Genomic DNA, 21,227 nt, shown 5'->3' on the forward strand with positions numbered 1-21,227 from the left:
ACCCCCCCGGCCATGGATGATTTTGTCTCAAAATTATTAAAAGCTTAATTTGGGCCAAAGAGGTTGGCATGGTGGACAAGATTTCTAGATGTTCGTGTTCGAATCTCGCTACTGTACTGTACTATTTTCTTTTTTATTGTAAAAAAAAGTAAAATAATGAAAATAAGTTGTTTGTAAATCTGTTGGGAGAATCTCGCTACTGTACTGTACTGTTTTCTCTCACTACTGCAAGCCGCTACTGTACTGTACTATGCTGTTTTCTCTTTTGTTGTAAAAAAAAAATTAAAATAATGAAATAAGTTGTTTGTAAATCTGTTGGGAAAACATTGTTTCGTCCAAATGCATCACCGTGTTAATCTATCTATTTAGAAGTAATTTTTATTTGAACTGATATTTAGAAGTAGAGGTTTCAAATGGGCGGGTTTGGTTCAAATTTGATAAGTTATAGATGGGTTGGGTCTTTAATGGGTCATTGACCCATTTAGACACAATTAGTTAGGAGTCTAATTACCCATATCCAACCCAACCCATTTATTTAAAATCAAATCCAACCCGCACATTAACCCAATTAAAATTAAAAATGACTAAAATACCATATACACTAAAATGACCATATCACCCTTGTACATTTAAATGACCAAATTACCCTTGCATACTAAAATTACCATAATACCCCTATATACTAAAATGACCAAATTAACAAAAAATATTTTGATTGTGAAGGTATATATCTTTCATTTTCCTATGAAGCGGGGGTGTACTGGTGTGCGTGTACTCTCACCTCCCTTGGTTGACTGAAAAGTAAAAACGGAAAGAACAAATTATGAAATAACAATAAAACCCTTAACTTAAGTATATATACCCCGGCTCGCGAACCGACTCGAGCCGAGCTTATCATAGCTCGAGCTCAACTCGTTTACAAAACGAGCTAAAAAAATTGGCTTGAGCTCATTCATTTAACTTCCGAGCCGAGCTTGAACAAGCCACTAACGAGCCAAGTTGCGAGTTGCTTGGTTCGTTTGCAGCCCCAATTACGCCATACAACTTGTGCAGTCCTTAATAGAACATGAAGTAACTACTAGTACTCTAGCCCAAATTAACTGCCACGATTCCCTCAAAGTTAAGACAGAAATTAAAAACACGTTCGTACTTTTCCTTCCACTTGCTGATCTGCGCACCTCATTTCCTCTTTGTAGATTACAGTTGTTTGATGCTTAATCAGGGTGAGGTCATCCAGTTTTTCGGTGAATTGTTACTGAAACCGAATGAGTTGAGTTCAACACTCTAAATCCTCGGCTCATTTTGTATAAGCTCGGCTCAAACCAGACTCGGCTCGTTTACAAACAAACGAAGTTTGAGTTCGAATTTTTGGTTTGGTTAGTGTACGAGTTCACTATAAAACTCGGCTCGACTCGGCTTGTACTGTAATTGGAATTCGTAACATGAAACTGTTCAAACCGAGTTACCAATTCCCAATTTTACCAAGAAAAAGGTTCGCTTCACGTAACATGTATACTTTTGTTTTTTTCATTTATGAGGTAGTTCTATTTTTTTGTTGAGTAATGTTCATGACCCATTAGGCATTTAAGTTGACCAAATTGAAATCCAATTAAGACCCAATAATAAATGGGTTAGATGGGTTTGGACGCATTCTAATCCAATTAATAAATGAGTTGGGTTGGGTCTATTTTTTAATAGGTGAGTTTGAATTTCTTAATGAGTTTGGATTCAATTTGCCACCCCTATTTAGAAGTAACGTTGACTCGTATAAATAAGGTATTGTGATTTCTACCCAAAAGGTGTATCCAAAAGAGGTACGGAAAATTTCGCCCCAATCACGTATTGGCACGTTCATGATGCATCATGTTCCAAAGAAGGCAACCGCTTCATGATTAATCAGTCCATTGATTAAATTACAATCCATAATATTGTGTGACTGACAAGCATTTTTGTTGTTCAAACAGATGATCATAAGATGGAGAGGGAACTTGTTAACTCCGATGATCCTTGGGGCCACAACCCTCGACATGGATGATTTTGTCACACAAATTAAAAGCTTAATTTGGGCCAAGGAGGTTGACATGGTGGACAAGATTTCCCCGATGTTCGTGTTCGAATTTTGCTACTGCAAGCTGCAACTGTACTGTTTTCTCTTTTATTGTTTAAAAAAAATTAAATAATGAAAATAAGTTGTTTGTAAATATGTTGGGGAGCATAATTGTTTAGTGCAAATGCATCACTGTGTTAATGTATTTAGAAGTAATTTTTGTTTGAACTGATATTTAGAAGTAATGGCGACTCGTATAGATAACGTATTGTGATTTCTACCCAATTTGGATGGCAGAAATTTTGAGGAAGAATGACAATGTGACGTCATACTTCAATAATTTCAAAGTTTGGAAGGACAATAACAAGAATTTGATGTCATACTTTCAGGATTCTCATGTTTGGAAAAGACATAAATAGGATTACAATTCCTGCTGACACTTCCGATCAAAAATCACATTACCAGATTGAGTAGAAATCTGATCCATCCTTTACTCATGGAAATCTTAGATTCTTGGCTCAATCAATAAAAAGAAGTAAATGTTCGGATGGGGCGGCTACCGGCAGTCTAGGGTTTTGTTAGGGTTTGATTTGGACTTAATTGTTTGAGTTTGTCCCATTTTATTTGGGCTTTTAGGCCTTTTAGGAGTTTGGGCTTATCCCATTGGGTTGTTTTTTAGTTGGCATCTTACCAATTAATTAAGGGATTGAGTCTCGGACTTGGCATATGTGCTATTCTCCTTATCCTGTTAATCTTTATACTTTGTTCAGAGATTAATATAAAAAATTCGCCATTCGAAAAAAAAAATATCCGGTCCACATTATCTTCAGGGTAGTTAATTTTCTCAACTAAATTGAAGAAATGTACAATCTCAATCATCGAAGTGAGCTCGAGAAAGATCCACATGCAATAGGCTGAGCAAAACCATGCAGAGGTTCCGTTCATTTGCGGAAATACTGTGTAGGAATTCCCGAGAAAACTGTAGTGAGTTAAAGTAAAAACAAATAAAATTTATTGGGTTGCATGGGTTCTTTTGACAAGAAACCTTGCATGAAAATTAAAAATCCTTCCATTTGGCAAGACCTATATCAGAGGAAAGTGCATGTTTTTCAATGTGAAAGTTGATTTTCTCATTTTTTTTCGTGCAACTGAACGGGATAATATTTGTGGGACTAAGAATATCCAAGTCCTATAAAATATCCGTTAGATGAACAAATGGAGACTTTGCTTTATAGGACTTAGATTTTGATGGTCGTGACCGCGTTATATATAATCTCACTTGTCCAAAATGACTTCCAACTAAGAAATGGAAGACTTTGAAATTTTTGGTCCTTTATATATATTTTTTATACCGGGACATTCGGGCCGGTTTGTGCGAAGCTCAACTATTCGTGGGGCCCTAAAACTAAAGGCTGGGCAATCTTCCAGTGACCGCAATGTTTGGAATGTTTGGCCTTCGTGGGATTTGAACTTGCGACCGCTTGAGGGTAAATCTTTTATTTGTTTTTTCATGCCCAATTAGCCAAATCCGGTTTCTTTCGCGTTATTGTTCCCTTTGTGGTCCTTTAACGAATCTACTACTTTCATTGTCCAAGAAAAACAAATATATTTCATTCTGACTTAGCTTTAACCTAGAGAATTTTCAAAGTCCATCTACCTACCAATAACTTAGCGTGAATATGCCAAGGAAAAAATATATTTGAAGGCACAAATATCCAAACTATTGAGGCCTATTATCTCTGTATTTCGTGTTATGAGTTAACAAAAACATTCTTGGACCAACTGCCCCTCTAAAAGTGAACAACCACATTTGACAATCTACGGGCTATTAATACTCGTGTTGGGCAAGATCATACGAAGCTTTGCTCAAATTTTAATTGAGCTCCCATACTAGCAAACAGTGAGGTTAATCCCCCAAATGGTTTGATTCATTGAGCCGAATACAGAGAGATCAAAAATAGATCATGTTCCATGCGCCCATAAGTGTAAATGTTGCTACGTACTCAGAAACTAGACCTCATAAACTCATAACTTGAGCAAATTATAACTGAATGCACATTTATTCACCCAATCATTTTTCTACAAACTTGTAGTGTAATGATCTCTGGGGCTGATAAAAATAAAAATGATCTCTGGAGATATACAGAATCGGAAAGTACCCCTGTAGTGCAGGGGTGTCTTCTAGGGCTGCAGGGTACATCCAAGTCGTCCAAGATATTTTTAACGGTTCGGATTAAAAAGAGTAAAGGAGTTTGTTTTCAATCCGGACCACTGATTGCTGAGATGGACAGTCCGGATATGTGCCCTGCAGATAAACGAGTTGTCCATCCTCTTTTTGTACTTCTCCTTTAGTGCAAAGTAACCTCTTAAGTTTTTCGCGAATGAAGTAGAAAAGGAAGAAGAAAAAGAGAAAAACATCTTGAGTGTTGATGTCAGGATAAAAACACAAATGTTTCTATAGGAGTAAAACCATGGCTCCAAAAAAATCCACGAAATAAATTACAATTTCACATCATTTTCTATTGTCCATACAAAATGTATTTCCGTCTGACAAAAAAAAAATTACATCAGTACATAGGGGAATTAATCAATTTCTCATCTCATACTTATTACAAACAATAGTTATTAATCGAGTGATCCCTTCCCCTCCCCGTTTAGGGCGTCCTCTTAGCTGGATTTCAACTTTTGCGATGCAATTCCCGTTGTCAAAGAATCGGACATTCCAGCTCTTGATCTCAAATATATCAATCGTAATATTAGTTTAGTGTGATATAGATCATGGTTGATTGTGGGGCCCAATGATTATCAAGGGCAACAACATGCTCCCTATCCTTCATATCTGTTTGAACAAGAGGGGAAAAAAATGTTTGATAAATTACAAGAATATATACAAAAGCAAAAATATGACAATGAATTATAAGAAGATATGAAGTTTAGGTGAATTTGAGGAGTGAGAAAGATAAGGCATATATTGTTCCATTTTTCGTCCTTTATTTTTTCTAATAATGGATATTTAGACCAGCTTGTCCATAGCTCCATTATTTGTGGAGCCCTAAAACTAATAGCTAGGCAATTTTTCACCCCAATGTTTGGAATGTTTTTTTTTTGTGGTGTGAGTGCGTGTACCACGGCTCGAACTCTTGACATGGCAAATGACACCACAAGAGAAATCCAAGCTTTGGTTGTTTGGAATGTTAATTTGACCTTCGTAGGATTCGAACTCACGACTTCTTAAGAGCAAGCCTTTAAATTATTTTTTCATGCCCACTTTTTTTTGAACAGCGAAAAAGGAATTATATTAATAATGAAAGAAGTCATGAGAGTAACATCCCACTAAATTGACACCCTGCACCACAACAACCATATGCTATTCTAGCTCCAAGGATTGACAAGAAATCAACCCGAACAACACACCCAAATTTCAAGGTTTATAGACTCAGATTACAAGCAAATGCTTCACCCTAAAAGTCTTTTCCTGATAGTAGCACAACAATACGCATTAAATCCTCATCCGTATCCCATGCACTTGACAAGGCAACAGGCTGAAACCTTTTGTAAGGTAAGGTCTAAAATAACTTCCAAGAGAGAATAGCAGATATTTCAGCAGCATATTCCACCCCATTCAGTAAATTGGGCATCCAATTCAGATCGACATAAGTTCATCAACAGGTAATGCAGCACGAAGCAATCCAAAAAGCAAGAGCAGCAGTACCAAAAACAGCAATAAGCAGCAGTCAGCAAGATGTATTACTCCAAAAAAATAACAAAAATTGTTGCACAAGGGATTAAGGCAACATCCAAGTACTGAATCCAATCCATCAATGAAACCTAGTCATGATAATGAAGTAGCCAAATCCACTCAAGCTCCACTGCCGCAACAAGAGAAGGCCAAGCAGTATCTTGATCCCACAGTTTCCTCCAAGCAAAAAAGTTTTGATTTCCAGATATAGATAAGGCCACCAGTGGTTCCAACAACATCTACTTCCAAAATTCACAGATATCATTCCACCGTATTGAATCCTTAGATACAGATTTTTGTTCCGTCAGCTCTGTCCAAGTCCTGGGCTTCCATCTCAGCAATTTTACTTACAACTTCATCTTCATCTCCATCATATCCCAGGCCTATGATTTTGTTGAATGCCCAAACAGCTTGTGCCTCATTCAATAAAATTCTATTTCTGTTGACAAATCCTCCAAAAGAAATAGAAGCAGATAATGCAAGTGCTGTAACTGCTGATCTGTAAACCTCACACTTTTGTTTATTTTTCCTTCCCTTATTGTTAGCAGAGTTGACCTTTGTGAAGCCAAGGATGTCATCAATAGTCTTCCTCTTCTTCTTTCCCTTAACCCCGTTTATGGCAGCTTTTATGGGAGCAAGAATAGGCTCCTCCTCAATGTGATTGTCTTCATTATGATCAAGGAGAGGTTCATTCTCATCATATTCCTCCTGTGAAGTTTCAGTTGATGTTAGCTTTTCACTGACAGAGTTAGCTACCCAACTAACTTGATCATTTACCAAATTACTCAGCTTTGCCCTTGGAAACTGCATATTTTCTATGTAGTTCAATAATAGTTAGAGGGGCCAAACTGATATTTTGAAAAAAATTATTTACATTTCTTTCCCCCACGCTTCCCCTGACCTTTCCACTTCCCATGGCTGATTTCTCAACCCCCGAAGATCAAGATAGCATGTCACCAGCAGCCGCCTCACTGGTGACATTTTGTAACACTATTTGGACATCAGGGTTTGAGATAACACATTGGTTATGCATAACTTCGGTTTGTTTCACTGGGATCTCCTCCAGGTCAGCATGTTGTTCCTTATTTCCTATTGGTTGATTGTTATTAGCCAGAGACTCCCCCACTATAGACTCTTCTTCTTGAGCTGTTGCATTTGCAACAATAACATCCTCCCTAGGAACATGCACTATTCTTGAGTTTCCATCCTCTAGCAGCAAAGTAGCTGTCAAGTTCCCTTCTGTAAATGCTTTGTCTGGTGAGTTTGCTTCCAACTCAGCAAGACTTGGTTTGTCCAGAGCTCTTTTCTCTGCCAAATCACCATCCCAACCGGTGACATCCTCTCTGGACTTAGGATTTGTCACCGGGATGGAGATGTGGTTAATGATCCAATCGCGAATGTGTTTTTCGTTGAAAGGATCATCACAATCCTCTTCCCAAATCCTTGCGCTATAATTCCTCCCTCTTACTGTAATATTAATCCATTCGTCAATACGATTTAAACACTCAGATGCGATCATCATTCTCCCCACATTGTAAGATTCCTCTTTCAACGTCTCCTGATCAAGTGTAATAAAATCACCCCATATCTCCTGTTACTAAAATTCTTGTTTTCTTTCCAATCGACGGAGAATCGACGGGAAACTGTATTGTAAGCTTGCTGGAATGTGGATGTGAAAAGTGGAGTTTGGTTCCTTGCCGTATTTCAGGACTTCTTTGGAAACAAACAATGAAGTGGATGAAGTATGGAAGAAGATTAACAAAATGGACTTTATTAACCCTCAAAGTAGAAGAACAAACAATCGAGATGATTGAGTGGACAATTACAAGTTAATTCTACTCCTAGAAAAGAAAAGATAAAGGCCTGATTGGCGTTGTTTGTGTGTCCCTGAAACTGCTACTAACTTGTCTTTAAATAGGCCTCCTTACATTTTGAATTCAAATCTTCCCTCCAAAGTGGCAGTTGAACATTCCCTCGAATTCTGATTAAGAACTTTCTCTAACTGCCGATCATGCCCACGTTGAGAAAGTTGCCTTGTTAATTGCGGTTTCCATCCTCTTCAATCGTGGAATCATGGGATCCACGTCCATTTGACACCTGTCACCCGATCGACGGTCCAAAATGCCACAGGAATACGCCACGTGGAGGCCAATCGATGGACAAGACTTTTTATAGTTTCACCTAGGGGTGATTTCGGTTCGGGGTCGGTCGGTTCGGGGTGGATTTTTCCCGGACCGAATCGGTTCGGGGTGAAATTTTTCAGGACCGATCCCGACCGAAGTTAGGTTCGGTTCGGTTCGGTTCGGGGTGGATTCGGTCCGGTCGGGGATTTCGGGGATTTCGGTCTGCCTGAAATGGAAGGATCAACCTCTTCGCCGGCGACTACTCCGGCTTCTTCTCCGGCGAAACCATGAGAAAGAGGAGAGAGAAGGAGGGGGTCAACTATATATATATATATATATATATATTACTATAATACTAGTAAAAAAGCAAAAGAAAGGACAAGGCTAGGGCAACTAACAGTCTAGCAGCTATATATATAAAGAAAGGACTGTGTTTGACAAGTTCAAATTTTTTTAAAGGACATGGTTCAGACGTTCAGTGCATTGTTGCTTGTGCAGCAAGTGGGAGGACACGCATGTGTACAATGGTTTTGGGAAAAAGAAAAAGCTGCCGGCTTTCTTCTCCCTTTTGTAAAAGAAATATATATATAAAAACAAATTTCGGTTCGGTCCATTCGGTTCGGTCCGTAATTTCACATAACCGAGACCGAACCGAACCAGGTTCGGTCCGGTTCGGTCCACCCCGAACCGAAAATTTATGGCGCCACCCCGACCGAACCCCGAACCGATCGGTCGGTTTTTTCGGTTTTTTTCGGTCCGGTCGGTTTTGAAACACCCCTAGTTTCACTTTCACCATCGATTCACCTCCACTTTGAATCATTAAGTTAAGTCCATTCTATCCTCACATTTGCTCATATTTACCCCTGCCACGTGTCACCTAATCGACGGGTAAAAATAGAAATCTTAATTGTGGTACAAACATCTCCCCAATACGTTTAAAATTGGACAAGCTCCAAACGTTAAGTGGAATACCCCTACATTTAAGCCACACCAATCTAGATTTCCTACTTGGTTCACCATTCCATGGTTTAAAAGATTTGAACCATCCCTGGATCTTTGGATTTCTTAATGCAGCTTGTCTATCTTCTTTGGATTGGAAAGTAATAATTAAATCCATACCTCCCAACGATTTGGCTGAAACATTTTGAAAATCGAGATCTTCAAGAGCTTGTTGTACAATTTCCATAGTAGTAATTTCTTTTAGCTTGGCAACTGCACTTGTCATCAACCAACCAGAAGCAGTAGGTTGAAAATTAACTGTAACCTTTCTCTCTAGCTCCTTAGGATTCCCCATATTGGGGATCTGGCTTGATTCAGTGTGAAAATGATATTGAGGTACTGGAATAGACTTTGGCTTACCTCTTGGTGCTCTGAAATCATCCTGAATATGGGGTATTTTAGCATTCGGAACCCTAGAAATCTCATGGTTCTGAGATCCTGAACCAAATCGCGTAGTATCGCCCTGCTTGAAGCCACTATCGTATCTTGCCATTTCCACAATAATACTTCGTCTACCGAACAGCAGCCCGTTAGCCATGGTTACCGCCAACTTAGCGTCTCTCTGATTTCTATATCTTACAAAGCCAAATCTGTTCCCCATTCTCTTGCTCCTCCTGTTTGGTAAGCACGTTTCATCAATGAAGCCGTATTGAGAAAAGACCAACCTGAACCATGGCGTCCCGTAGCTGTTGGGTAGATTGTCAACATAGACTGTAAATTCACTGCGACCAAAGCTCCGATGAACTGACGGAAATCGCCCGGCAAACTCACACTTTCTCTTCTTGTTTTTTTGGAATTTTTTTTTTCATGCCCACTTAACCAAATCCTGTTTCCTTTCCAGTCCTTTAACGAATCTACTACGTTTTCTTTGTCCTTGAAAAACAAATACATTTTATTCTGCAATGAATCTATAGAATTTTCAACCATGAACACTTGGTGCAGTGGTTATTATTCAAAGTCCTTTAACTTAGCGTGATTGCCTTGTAAAAAATACTCTATTTTAAGGCACAAATATCAAAACTATTGAGGCAAGATCACTTGTCAAAAATGGACAGAAACACATGTTTGAAGTGTACGTTGATTTCAAAGGTATTCCTATAACATAGGAGTATGAAGTTTCTGACCCAACTTCCCTTCACGCTGCAGTCCAATCAAGATTGCAGGGAGCAGTCGCATTTTGACCGTCATTTTCACGATCAAGGATTTAAATTTGTTATATACGCACAATTTGGTAAAAATTAATAAACTCTTAGTGACAAGATTAGACTTTCACCTGGTAAAAATGCTTTTCAGTCCAATCTCAAATTGCAAAGAAGCCAAATCCTTCTCATTAATGCTTCACCAAGTAAAGAAAAGCCAAAATTATACGAGATTTTCAACCGTTCGATGAAGTTATTTCGCATTTGCGATGCATATATAGGACACGTCCAACAAAGAAAACCATCCAGGAACGAGGGGTAGGTCCACATCCAAGTTTACACATCTATTCGTATATCACACATCTATTCTTACATTGGAGTGTATCATACATATATCTATTCTTACATCATTTCTCACAAGTGAATGCGGTGCCAACAAAACTATTTAGATGGTCCCACCATGACTTGTGAGATACAATGTAAGAACGGACGTAAAATTCTTCTTGTGGCCCAATATGTGTTTTCTTTAACATTAATTTGCTGCCTGGGATGTATCTTCTTTAACATCTCCCATTCAGTCTGCTCTTGTTATTCCATTTGACCACTTCCACTATGGCCCTTGCCTAAAAAGACCGGCCACTTGTGGTAGCCCTAGACACCAAATTCTTTGAAGTTTTCTTTCTTTCTTTTTTTTTATCAGCAAAAGTAACATTTATTAAGGCAATGGTTGAAAAATACATCTTGATAGGACAAAGCCCAAACACACCTTATGGACAAAACCCTCAACACCTAAAGGCCTACAAAGCCCAAATAATACAAATAGAGCCCAAAACATCAGATGGCCTACAAGCCCAAATCTTACAATTAAGCACATGAAGAAATCCAACCCACAAAAGTGAGATAGGCCCAGCAAAAAGGCAAGCCCCAAAAAAAACTCTAAACCTAAACACCCCGAAATAGAGCACCTTCAATTCCATCCCGCCGGCCACCCCCAACCACCAGGATCAGACAGCAACTGCCAGAACCAACATCTTGATCACAGCCTCCAAGCACCACCACGCCACCACAAACATACCCTCAGGAGGAAGCAAAACGACGGCCACCACCCATTGTCTCAGAATCTCACCTTAGCAGTTAAGCAAAAACTGCAACTGCCCAACAGCGATCATGGCGGGAGCCATGCCATCCAACCAAACACCACCGTAGACCTCCAAGCCATTAGGCAAAAGCCCTGTAAACCCAACAGAAAATCGGAAGGGGGAAACAAAAGGAGGAATTGGTAGAATGAGATAAGGGGGGCAATGGAGGAGAAGGAGGCGAGGAAAGAAGGAACAAGGTACAGTGTGATAGGGGGTCGGAAAAAAAAGGAGGGAGCTAGACGGAAAAAGACAAAGGAACCAGAAAACCTTACCGACGTCGCCCTTGTCGCCGTCCCATATCCCCAAAATTGACCGCCAAGTTATCACCAAATCAGCACCCATAAACGATCGGAGGAACCCCAGATGTCGAGAGCCATAACCCAGCACTGCCGCCTCCAGCCATCTCGTTACCATGCCGATCGTTTTTGATAATGGAAGAAAGAGGGAAGGGAGGATGAGGCATGGTGGCGGTGCCTCCCCGCCCAGAGGAAACCCTAAATTTCGAAAGTTAGAGAGATAAGGGGAGAGGAATAGTTTTTAGAGAGAGAAGGGGAGAGGACCCTGCCTTTGAAGCTAAAAATTACGAGCCGGTCTCCCTTTTTTGGTGGACTTCCCACGCACTCCAGCCCAATTTTAAAAAGAACCAACAAGGACGGCCCGTTTTTCCCTTCCCAGAATACCCCTGGACTTCCCTCGCCCAATACCACAAGGCTGGTCTCTACGACTATCTTCGTTCCCATCGATTATCTTCGCACTCTAGTCTATAGCTTTCGAATCGACTCTACAGCTTCCGAATCGACTCTACTATGTCGTTCGCGTGGTCTCTTTCGTTTACAGAGATTTAGGGTTTCGATACTGGAACGACATCTTGTTGCGGAACCCTAGCAACAATGGGGGAGGAAATGTATGTATTTTTGTATTTTCGTATATTATTGCATCCCCTGTGTTTTTGTAAGTCTAGCACTTAGAATTGAAAATATCGAAGTATTCATGGTATCTCCGTGATACCAAATATCCATTATCGACCTGCACCGCTTGAACTTGCTGAAGTTCCTCCAGACTCCACTAAAGTATACGTGCACTTGTGGTACCCACCAGGCCACAACGCGGCGGTGACGGTCTTTCTTGTGGGGACTCGCCAACAATCTGAACATGGACTATATTTTGCTACAATCTGAACATAGAAAAAGTAAAAATACAAGATAACTACACTAGGTCAAAAACAAAACAAGGCAACTTAACAAAACGCAAGAAAACATCAAAATGAAATGATGAACTATATTTTCTTAATTCTTGCTCCATTGCATGTTTAAATTGTGGCAATTGTCAAGGATTTTGTGTGTATTACTATACAAGCTGTGGTTTAGCACTGATTTTGCTAAAGATTTACTAGGTTCTTAGAATGAAATTGATTGCTTTCAGATTTATTAGGTTTTTGCTAGAGACTTTTTGTTGCCAAAACACTTCAAAAATGATATGATGAACTATATTTTCTTATTCAAGTTCATGGCATTTGATATAGCTGCGATTTTCTTGAAAAGACTGGTGAATTGAATATACATCACTGCGTGGCTGGAAGGGGAATAAATTGATATTTTGGTTGCCCAGCGAGCATTTTAGTACCACTGGACCAATATATTAGCATCTATGATCTACCTAGTCTTGCTAGGGTATTGTACCGTAAAGTAGTAGATCTGAAGTAAAGCCACTCCCGAGGTTGAGACTGATGAAACAATCGAGTTAAAGGTTTTGATAAATACCTTCTTCTTTTGTCCCTATGCCTGTGTTCGCGGTCTTTCACATAGTTTTGTACTTAGACAGGTGTATGACTGAATGAAACAGACATTGTCACCGGTAATAAGAAAACAGACGTGCTAGAAAATAGCTAATAATTGGGGCCATGTTTTCAGCCAAATGGCTAGACATCTTCGTAACCATCTTGAACCTATGCCTATGCATTTTTAAGTGTAGGAAGCAGTTTTATGCATGAGATATGAGACAACATATGTTACAAGCATGTTATAACACTGTCAATTTGCCTCCTGGACCAATACTCTTGGAATGGAAAATATTCTCTTATGAAATGGGGGGCTTCTGTTAGGTAGTTGTATGTGTCAAGATTCTGCTGTGTAGACTCCCTTGTTCTGCTGTGCCCTTGCTTAAGTATCTTACGAAGTCACTAATTTGCGTGTATCCGTAAGTTTGATCTGTTTATGGTCAGGATGGTTCACTTATTGGTGAAACTTTTGCCGTAATTTTCATACACATAATTTCCTTTGATCACAAGATCTGTTTTATTGCTTTCCAAATAGTTTATCCTCAACAAAAAAACAACCAAGTAAAGTGCAGAGGATTCTTGATAATATGTTGCCGAAGTTTGATTTGTATGGTCAGGATGGATCAAAAATTTCTCTTTTACGAGATGGGTGGTGTGGACATGTAAGTTAGTTCAAGTCAAACTCTACCTAGGTTTAACATATATTGGTATTGTTGCAATATGGGTATCTGCATTTCTTGGCAACTGCCAATGCATTCTTAAGGGACTGAAATATTCTCTTTTAATTGTTTTAAAGTTGTGTGGCAGTATTTTGTGCCTTGAACCCTTTGGAGCACATTTCATGTTTAAAAGCATACATTAGGTTTTGTAGTTCCTCCCACTTGTTGTCTGCCAAAGATATTTAGGAAAATATGTTCTGGACTGCAGGAAATTGACAGTGTTAAAGTAATGTCAAAGTTTATATTTCTATTTTGAAAACAACATTGTAAATTGACAGAGTTAGAGTAATGTCAAAATTTATATTTTTATTTTGAAAACAATACTGTAAATTGACAATTTTAGATTTTCTCATTTGAATTGACAATGTTACAGCAATTTTAAATTCTCATACACTTAAAATTTTACATTTGGAAACATATGTTACAAGCATTTTCTTATTGTTTTTGTATACAGTAGTTTGAGGAAAAGGGAAGGCGAAGCAGTTAGATTCCATAAGTGATGAAGAAAATACAGAAGAACAGACAAGTGATGAGGAAGTATCTAAAGGAATTATAGAAGCTGACACAATCTCAAATCCGCAAAAGAAGTTAAAGACAAAAAAGTTGGCGGGAAGAAAACCAATTGAAGTTACTTCATCTTCTATCCCAAAGGCTTCACATGAAAGACATGCTCAATCTCAATATGACCTTCGTGTTAGATCGCCAAAAAATCAAGGAATCAACATAGAACAAGCTGCTCCTCGGTCACAACCTCTTAGAAAGAGACCAAGAATTGTGGTTGAGATTCAAGAGACACAAGCGATTGAAGAGTCACAACACATTGCTTTTAATACATGTAACATGCAAGCGATGATTAGATTAATGAAAGTGTTTCCTGTCACTCCTGCGCTCAAGGATTCGCTGAAAAAAACACCTTTTTGGCATTTGATCAATGCCTTTATTGAGGAGAAGGTGAAGAGTGAACATTGTAGAAAGTTCGATGAGGTGGTTGTTAAAATTGTAGAGTTGTATGATGCAAATACAAGAACATTTACATTGGGAAACAAACATGTCAAGCTCGAAAGGGAAGATGTGAAGTTGATTTTTGGGATTTCATGTGGAAATGAGGAGATAAACCAAGGTTATTGTAAGAAAGAAGATGTGCAATTAGCGGTCAAGTGGAAAATAAAGCAGAAAAGGTTGGATACCTCAATAATCAAGAAGCTTTTAAAAGAAAAGCAAAACAACAAGTTGGAAGAAGATATGGATGATGTCGCGAGATTGTTGTGTTTGTTCCTTTGTGGGACGTTGTTCTTCTCTACAAGCGGAACCACAATAAATTGGGTTTATGTTTGCTATATGGAAGACTTGAATACGATTAAACAATTTGATTGGCCAAAAGCTATTTGTAAGTACTTGTTGAAATCTACTCACGCGGAGCATAAAGATCCCAAAGAAGTCAAAGGTTCTTCAATTCTATTACTGGTAATTGGCAATATTACTCTTTCCATATGTTAGTCTAAAAAATAATTATGTGTCCTTTTAATTTGTAATTCTGTTGTGCAGTATTGGCTTTGTGCGCATAGCAACATCCTGAATCAAGAGAGCCTAGATTCTATTCCAAGGTTGCTCGAGTGGAACATTGCAAAGCTGCGGAAAGAGCTCAAAGACGTGAGACAGTTGCAGCAACTCCCGGATGAGAAGGTAACATGGTTGTTAAGTGTTCATATTTGATTCCAATGTTCATAAGGCGACCTGTCTATGATGAAACTTCATGGTTTAATGTGATTTAATGGCATTGCCTCTTTGTAGGTAAAAGATGGAACACTTGAACAGACCATTGAAGAAAAAGTTGATTATGAATTTGAGCAACATGAGGTTCAGCAAGATCCGGTTCAGCTAGTTGCTGGGGAGAAAGATGATGTCAACCAACATGAGGTGAAGAATGATGAATTTGTTGAAGCTCAATTTGAAGTTCAGCAAGATGAGGGGGAGAAAGTTGAAGTTGCTGAAGTTGAGAACGTGCCTAATAGTTGTGGGTTGGATGATTTCGATACTCCCACTGATATGTTTCAGTCTCCATTGTGCTTGGGCGAAATAGATGAATCACAGGCTGTTAGTTTCAGACGTGATGAAGTGACATCTCCCAAATATAATTCGGATTCAACTCTTGAACCTAATACATTGAGTAGAAAATCACTATTGGAAGAAGAAGATGAATGCTTGAATAAACTTGTGGATAACATATTAGATGATTCAAAGAAGTATGCAGCTGCAATGGTTGATGAATTGACAGAAGAAAGACACTCAATTAGTGACAATCTCACTGACAAGATTGAATATTTGGAGAAGCAGATGGAGATTGAGAAACAATCAAACAAGGATGCACTTGCCATGATTGACGAATTGAGGAAGGAAAAAGACTCAATTACGAATGACATGTCCACGAACATTGAATGTTTGGAGAATGAAAAAAAGAAGATGGAGATTGAAAAAGAATCGATTTGCGAGCCTCTCAATGACGAGATTGCAAAATTGAAGAAACTGGTGGAAAGTCAAGACAAACAGATTATAATGTTGAAAGATGTTATGAGCAAAGGCCCACTCACATCGATGCATGAACTGAAGAACCAAAAACAATCGTTGGAGAAGGATCTGATTGAGAAGGTTGAAAGTCTGGAGAAGGAAAAGAAGCAATTGGAGCTTCAGAAATTGAAAATGCAAGAAGACAATGACATTGTGCTACAATCTAAAGATCAGCAGATTACAGAATTGGCAAGAGCATTGGCAAGAAAAATTGAAGAAACAGGAGAGGAAATGAAGAATCAAATCCAGAGTCTTGACAAACAAAATAAGAAGCTGTGTTTGGCAAAGGACAGATACATACAGACACTTTTGAACAAAGCCAGTGTCCTCGAGAAGCAAAAGGCTAAACAACAAGACGTCAACAACGTATTGCAAATGCAAATTTGACGAGTTCAAAATTCATGAGGTTACACAACGCTATGCTGATGAGACCGAGGGCGCAGTGCATCAAGTAACGCAAAATGCAACTCTTGAGAAGATCCAAAGACTTGAACGTGAGAAGGAGGAGCTTGAATTGGAACTCTTAGATATTAGAGTGCATGAAGAGAGACAGAAACGCAAGGCAGAAAAATCTCTGATCTCTCCAAATTCCAACATAATAGCACTCAAGGCAAGAGAAAGAAAGAAGAACACAGATGCGGACTTTGTCTATGAAGAAGTAAATAAGAAGACGAAGATTGGAAAAGAACTTTTCATAGATGTAGATAACTTCGTCGAGTCTCAAGAGGACGAAAGAAAAAAAAAGAAACTGAGAAAGCTGAAGGCAAATGCTGAGGTACCAAAGCTTTTAAGTCGTGAAAGTTGGATGGCGATTGAAACACTTTGGAATACAGCAGACATTAGGTAAAAAAATTAGTTTTATTTCTGTGTAATGTCGAAATAATGCAGAGTTTGGAGACTTTTGACAAGTTATTTTTCTTTTGCAGTACTGTAGTATGGTCTTCGAAAGATGAACTAATGCATGTCACTGCTCATGACATACAGACGCTGTTGTTTGAATCAGCATTATCAACCCGGGTAACGTTTAAATTTCACTGGTTAACTGTACAGATATTGCTAATCACAGATACTTTGCGAACTATATGGATTCTATTTTTTTATACAGTCTGTTGATGCTTACATGAATATCCTTATGCAACAACACGTAGACCAGCAACCGACGTTCATATTGGAAACGCAACCAGCCAAGTCATTTGTGTTTCCCAGCTTTTTTGTGGTAAGACACTAGTAGTGAACTCATGATATACGTTGGTCTTATACTTCTTTCTGGTAATTTCATGCATATCTGTTTTTGGTGAGTTAATGTAATTTCCTTTCACCACAAGATCCATTTTATTGTTTTGTAAATAGTCAATCCTTAATGACAAACAACCAATCAAAGTGAAGAAGATTCTTGATACGACGATGCCAAAGGCCGTATATGCAACTTTCCTGCTTTTCCCCATAATTCATCAATTCCATTGGACATTGCTGGTGCTTCATAAAAATGAGGGAAAGTGGATATTCTACAATTCTTTGTTTAAAGGGCATCGAAAAGATTTTTACTATGAGTCAACAAATAATTTGGTGAGCAAACATCTATCATCTTTTTCCTGTTACACATTTATGTTTTGAATGCTAAACATGTTTACACAAACTACACAGAGAAAACTTATTGCAGACTATATCAACAGTCATTCCAAATCAAGTGCTGGTAAAGGTATTGGTGACACAGTCCATATTGAGCAGTTTTCTCCTCAACAACTGGATGGATTGTAAGTACTATAAAATTTAAAACCTATTCTCTTTTTTCTGTCAATTAATGACCAACAATAAGATATCATGGCACAATTTTTTGGTTGCAGTGTTGAGTGTGGGGTCGTCATTATATTCTTGATGAAGCAATATCTGAGGAACCAAGAACGGAGCAAAGTAATAAGTATTGAGGAATGTAGGAAAGTAAGAGCCGAGATGATAACTGCTTTTTTGAGTGACCAAAGCAAGTCGAGCACTTCAAAGGTTCCACAACCAGTACAAAATCTCAAGCAAATTGCAGAATCTTCAAAGGCTCTGAAACCACAGTTCAAGCATTCTCAACTTAGGGTGAAACAAGGCCCTAAAATCAAATAGCAATGTCGATTGTCTCTTATACTCGTTTTTGAAAGGATTTTCTCTCTGAAAAGAAGGTATATATTACCATAATATTTCAGCAATTTGTTATGCGAACACTGTCAATTTTACACTACCCAGACACTGTCAACTTTAAACTACGCAAAGAGTATATTTTTTATGAATTTGACCTTATTCATCAAAAACGATGATCACTCTAACCCATTGTAAGAGTCAAGCACAATAGTGTACTATTGACATTGTAGTCCATGGAGATAGATGTTGATTTGGAGGACTTTTTGTCTGAGTCGTAGAGTATTGTTGTAGCTATCCAGTCTACAATGATTGCCCATGTGGCAATAAAACAATTTGTGTCATCAACATAACTCTTGATAAAATCTGTTCAGAATGGCCAGAGATGGGTAGTTAGCATATAAGATCTGTTATAAGATTGCAACCGAAGGAAAGACAATCATAATTCTAATCTACCACTATGTACATGTAAGCTATATAATGTTGGTATGAACTATGCTGATTCCAGTGAATGTTAAGCAACTGAATTCTAGGCAATTAAAACCCAACCATATGGAGCTATTAAGCTATTGGCCAGTAAATCTTTCTTTCATATCTCGTTATCTGTACAGTTTTTGGTGGATCTTTGCTGGACAGTCCACTGAGTCATTAATTTGTGTTGTTGGCGGGGAAATTTCCTTGTTTCCTTGACATCATGTTCAATAATGGCTTCCTGCTGCAAGGTCATCTCTATACTGTTCTTGATTTCCTGCTGCAAGCTCACATATGTCACTGACCTTTGACATTCTCCTTTTTGGTTGTGTTTATTCCCTATTACATTGTGAATGCTGCTGAATTGCTAATTCCTACAAGTGAACTCTCATAGCAGATCAGGTAATTAAACCTCTGACTATGGTAAACAACTTGTGTCCCCTTACCCCGGTCCTCTTTTGGTTTCTCCTTCCATCCAGGGGCGGGGAGGTACATATGTCTCTTATTTGCTTCAATTTAATAGAAGTGGATGATAAGATGGTTTACAACTCATATTTTAAGCAAAATATTGAATGAAACTTTAGGGCTGTAGGCTGATTTCGTCCATCTAGCTTCAATTTTTGAGCACCTCTTCTTTAGAAAAGCTGGGGGAAGTTTTCTTCACGTGGAGCTTCATGTGGAGCATTGCCTTGCTTGATTTGCGCGGTGACCTAACCATATTGTCTGCTTATCCTATCACATATTCACATGTTACTATAGACTTGGAACATAAATAGATGGTCAAGGGCTTTTGGTTACCTTTGTGGATTGTAGCTGCCTTGTTTGCAAGCTATATTTAACATGCTGTTAACAGAAGGGTAATGGAGCTTGTTTTAAAGCCCTTTATGACTTTCTGAGCTTGGGCTGGGGTTTCGCTTATCCGAGATTTTTATGGGATGGGATTAAACTGAGAGCTTGTGCTTGGGAAAGAAGTTGGGTTACCCTGCTTGACTTGCATAGGGAGCATCAATGAACCAAAATATGCCCATGCCCCTTTAGGGGCTGACAGAAGGAGAGAAGGGGGTGCGTTATGAGCAACAAATTGAGCTTCTGACCGTTCGCGCTCGGGCGCAACTCATCTGAACTTGAGTGATTTGCGGTTAAAGTGTCTTTGGATTTCAACAAGTTGGTTTGCGTATTTTGCCTCATATGCAAGTACTTGTATCCCAAGGAACCCCTAATTGGTGAAATTAGACTTGGAAGGAGAGGGAAGTAGGGTTTTGTTCTCCTTAGAAAACTGCATTATAGTTCTTTGGAGCATTGATTCTCCACTGATAGTAAAACCTTCTACCATTTTGACTGCCTATGGATGGTAGTTAACACTTAACCGTATATTCTCGTCTCGTGTGTGATTATTGTCTTTCTCTCTCTTTCTTGTGACTTCACGGTGCTTATTACTTCTAATTCGCGATCACCATAATCGTATCTGTTTGATGTGGGTCTTTGTGAGTTGTCTAGAGGCTTACCCCGCACAACATACAATTAGTTCTTCAGTTCTTCCAAAATCAAGGATGTTCCAAGGCAGCCCTTAGGATAAATGTCTGTCCCTGCCCATTGTGTTGATATAAATAGTTTTTTTTTTTTTGATGTGGGAAGCAGTAGTGGTATTTCAAACAAAAACAATACAAGAAAGGTTGCATGCTATGGCTATATCAATTCTCTTCTATTGGGTAGCACCAGCAGGTAACTTTGTAGGAAAATATAACTACTATCGTTCCGTAGACGCTTGGGCTCTTTTCCAATTGTCAATGTATACGTGAATCAATCTGTGGTGGTTGAGGGATTGGCGTTCTTCTCTTATTTACGTTTATATTTTCTGAAGTTTCACTTTTTTTTTTGGGCTATTCGAAGACTTTTCTTTATCTTGTCCAGATATCAAAACACATTGAAGGCACAACTATCTACTTAGATGCGGGATGTACTGAGAGTTTCCAGTTTCTCGGAGCATTCCCTCTGTTACTAGAGTTTAGAGTACATGCTGTTTGCAGCTTGGAAGACATGTCTCCTCTTGATATGGTAAGGACTAGTTACACTATATGCACGTATATACATAAATGTATTTATTTCTGTTCGACCAGTTCTGAGTTGTGATGTTACAATTTTAATGTAGAATGCAATTGGAACCTAACATGAGCTATTTCAGTTCCACTCCTACTAACGTGTTTATCTTCTGTGGCCTCTGGCTTAGTCTTTAAAATTTGTTTAGTTTCTTTTAGACCCTTGTATGAAGTGAATATAGAACACTTGGGAATGAAATTTACTTTTCTGCAATAGCATCACTTTCTAACTTAGACTCCTAAAGTTCCTGAAGATGAAATACGCTGGAGGTATGGAATAGAAAACCTGCAG

General features: G+C 38.6%; 2 protein-coding genes across 3 annotated transcripts; both read left to right on the forward strand.

The window, feature by feature from the left end:
* Positions 1-13,689: 13,689 nt before the first annotated feature.
* Positions 13,690-16,634, forward strand: LOC131318096 (uncharacterized). 2 transcript variants are annotated; one of them, XM_058347903.1, is made up of 4 exons: positions 13,692-15,146; positions 15,228-15,365; positions 15,474-15,584; positions 15,651-16,634. In XM_058347903.1, exons 1-4 carry the CDS (start codon positions 14,523-14,525, stop codon positions 16,632-16,634), a joined length of 1,857 nt encoding a protein of 618 aa, XP_058203886.1. In that variant the 5' UTR covers positions 13,692-14,522. The 2 variants fall into 2 exon arrangements, with proteins under 2 accessions (XP_058203885.1, XP_058203886.1); XM_058347902.1 differs by having other exon boundaries at positions 13,690-15,146; positions 15,474-16,634.
* LOC131318108 (uncharacterized) lies at positions 16,634-18,419 on the forward strand. The gene is made up of 6 exons (XM_058347925.1): positions 16,634-17,090; positions 17,174-17,264; positions 17,353-17,463; positions 17,598-17,813; positions 17,892-18,001; positions 18,092-18,419. The coding sequence occupies exons 1-6, from the start codon at positions 17,053-17,055 to the stop codon at positions 18,354-18,356; spliced, it is 831 nt and encodes a 276-aa protein (XP_058203908.1). The 5' UTR covers positions 16,634-17,052; the 3' UTR covers positions 18,357-18,419.
* Positions 18,420-21,227: the final 2,808 nt, after the last annotated feature.

Source organism: Rhododendron vialii, chromosome 2a (assembly GCF_030253575.1).
Source record: "Rhododendron vialii isolate Sample 1 chromosome 2a, ASM3025357v1".
NCBI lineage: Eukaryota > Viridiplantae > Streptophyta > Magnoliopsida > Ericales > Ericaceae > Rhododendron > Rhododendron vialii.

Bases quoted from the DNA above. Each gene is read 5' to 3' on its own strand.
- LOC131318096 (XM_058347902.1), top strand. From the start codon at position 14,523: ATGCAAGCGATGATTAGATTAATGAAAGTGTTTCCTGTCACTCCTGCG. The intron at 15,147-15,227 runs GTAATTGGCAAT...TCTGTTGTGCAG, and splicing joins GTTCTTCAATTCTATTACTG to TATTGGCTTTGTGCGCATAG. The intron at 15,366-15,473 runs GTAACATGGTTG...GCCTCTTTGTAG, and splicing joins AGCAACTCCCGGATGAGAAG to GTAAAAGATGGAACACTTGA.
- LOC131318108 (XM_058347925.1), top strand. From the start codon at position 17,053: ATGGCGATTGAAACACTTTGGAATACAGCAGACATTAG. The intron at 17,464-17,597 runs GTAAGACACTAG...TTTTGTAAATAG, and splicing joins TGTTTCCCAGCTTTTTTGTG to TCAATCCTTAATGACAAACA. The intron at 17,814-17,891 runs GTGAGCAAACAT...CAAACTACACAG, and splicing joins ATGAGTCAACAAATAATTTG to AGAAAACTTATTGCAGACTA.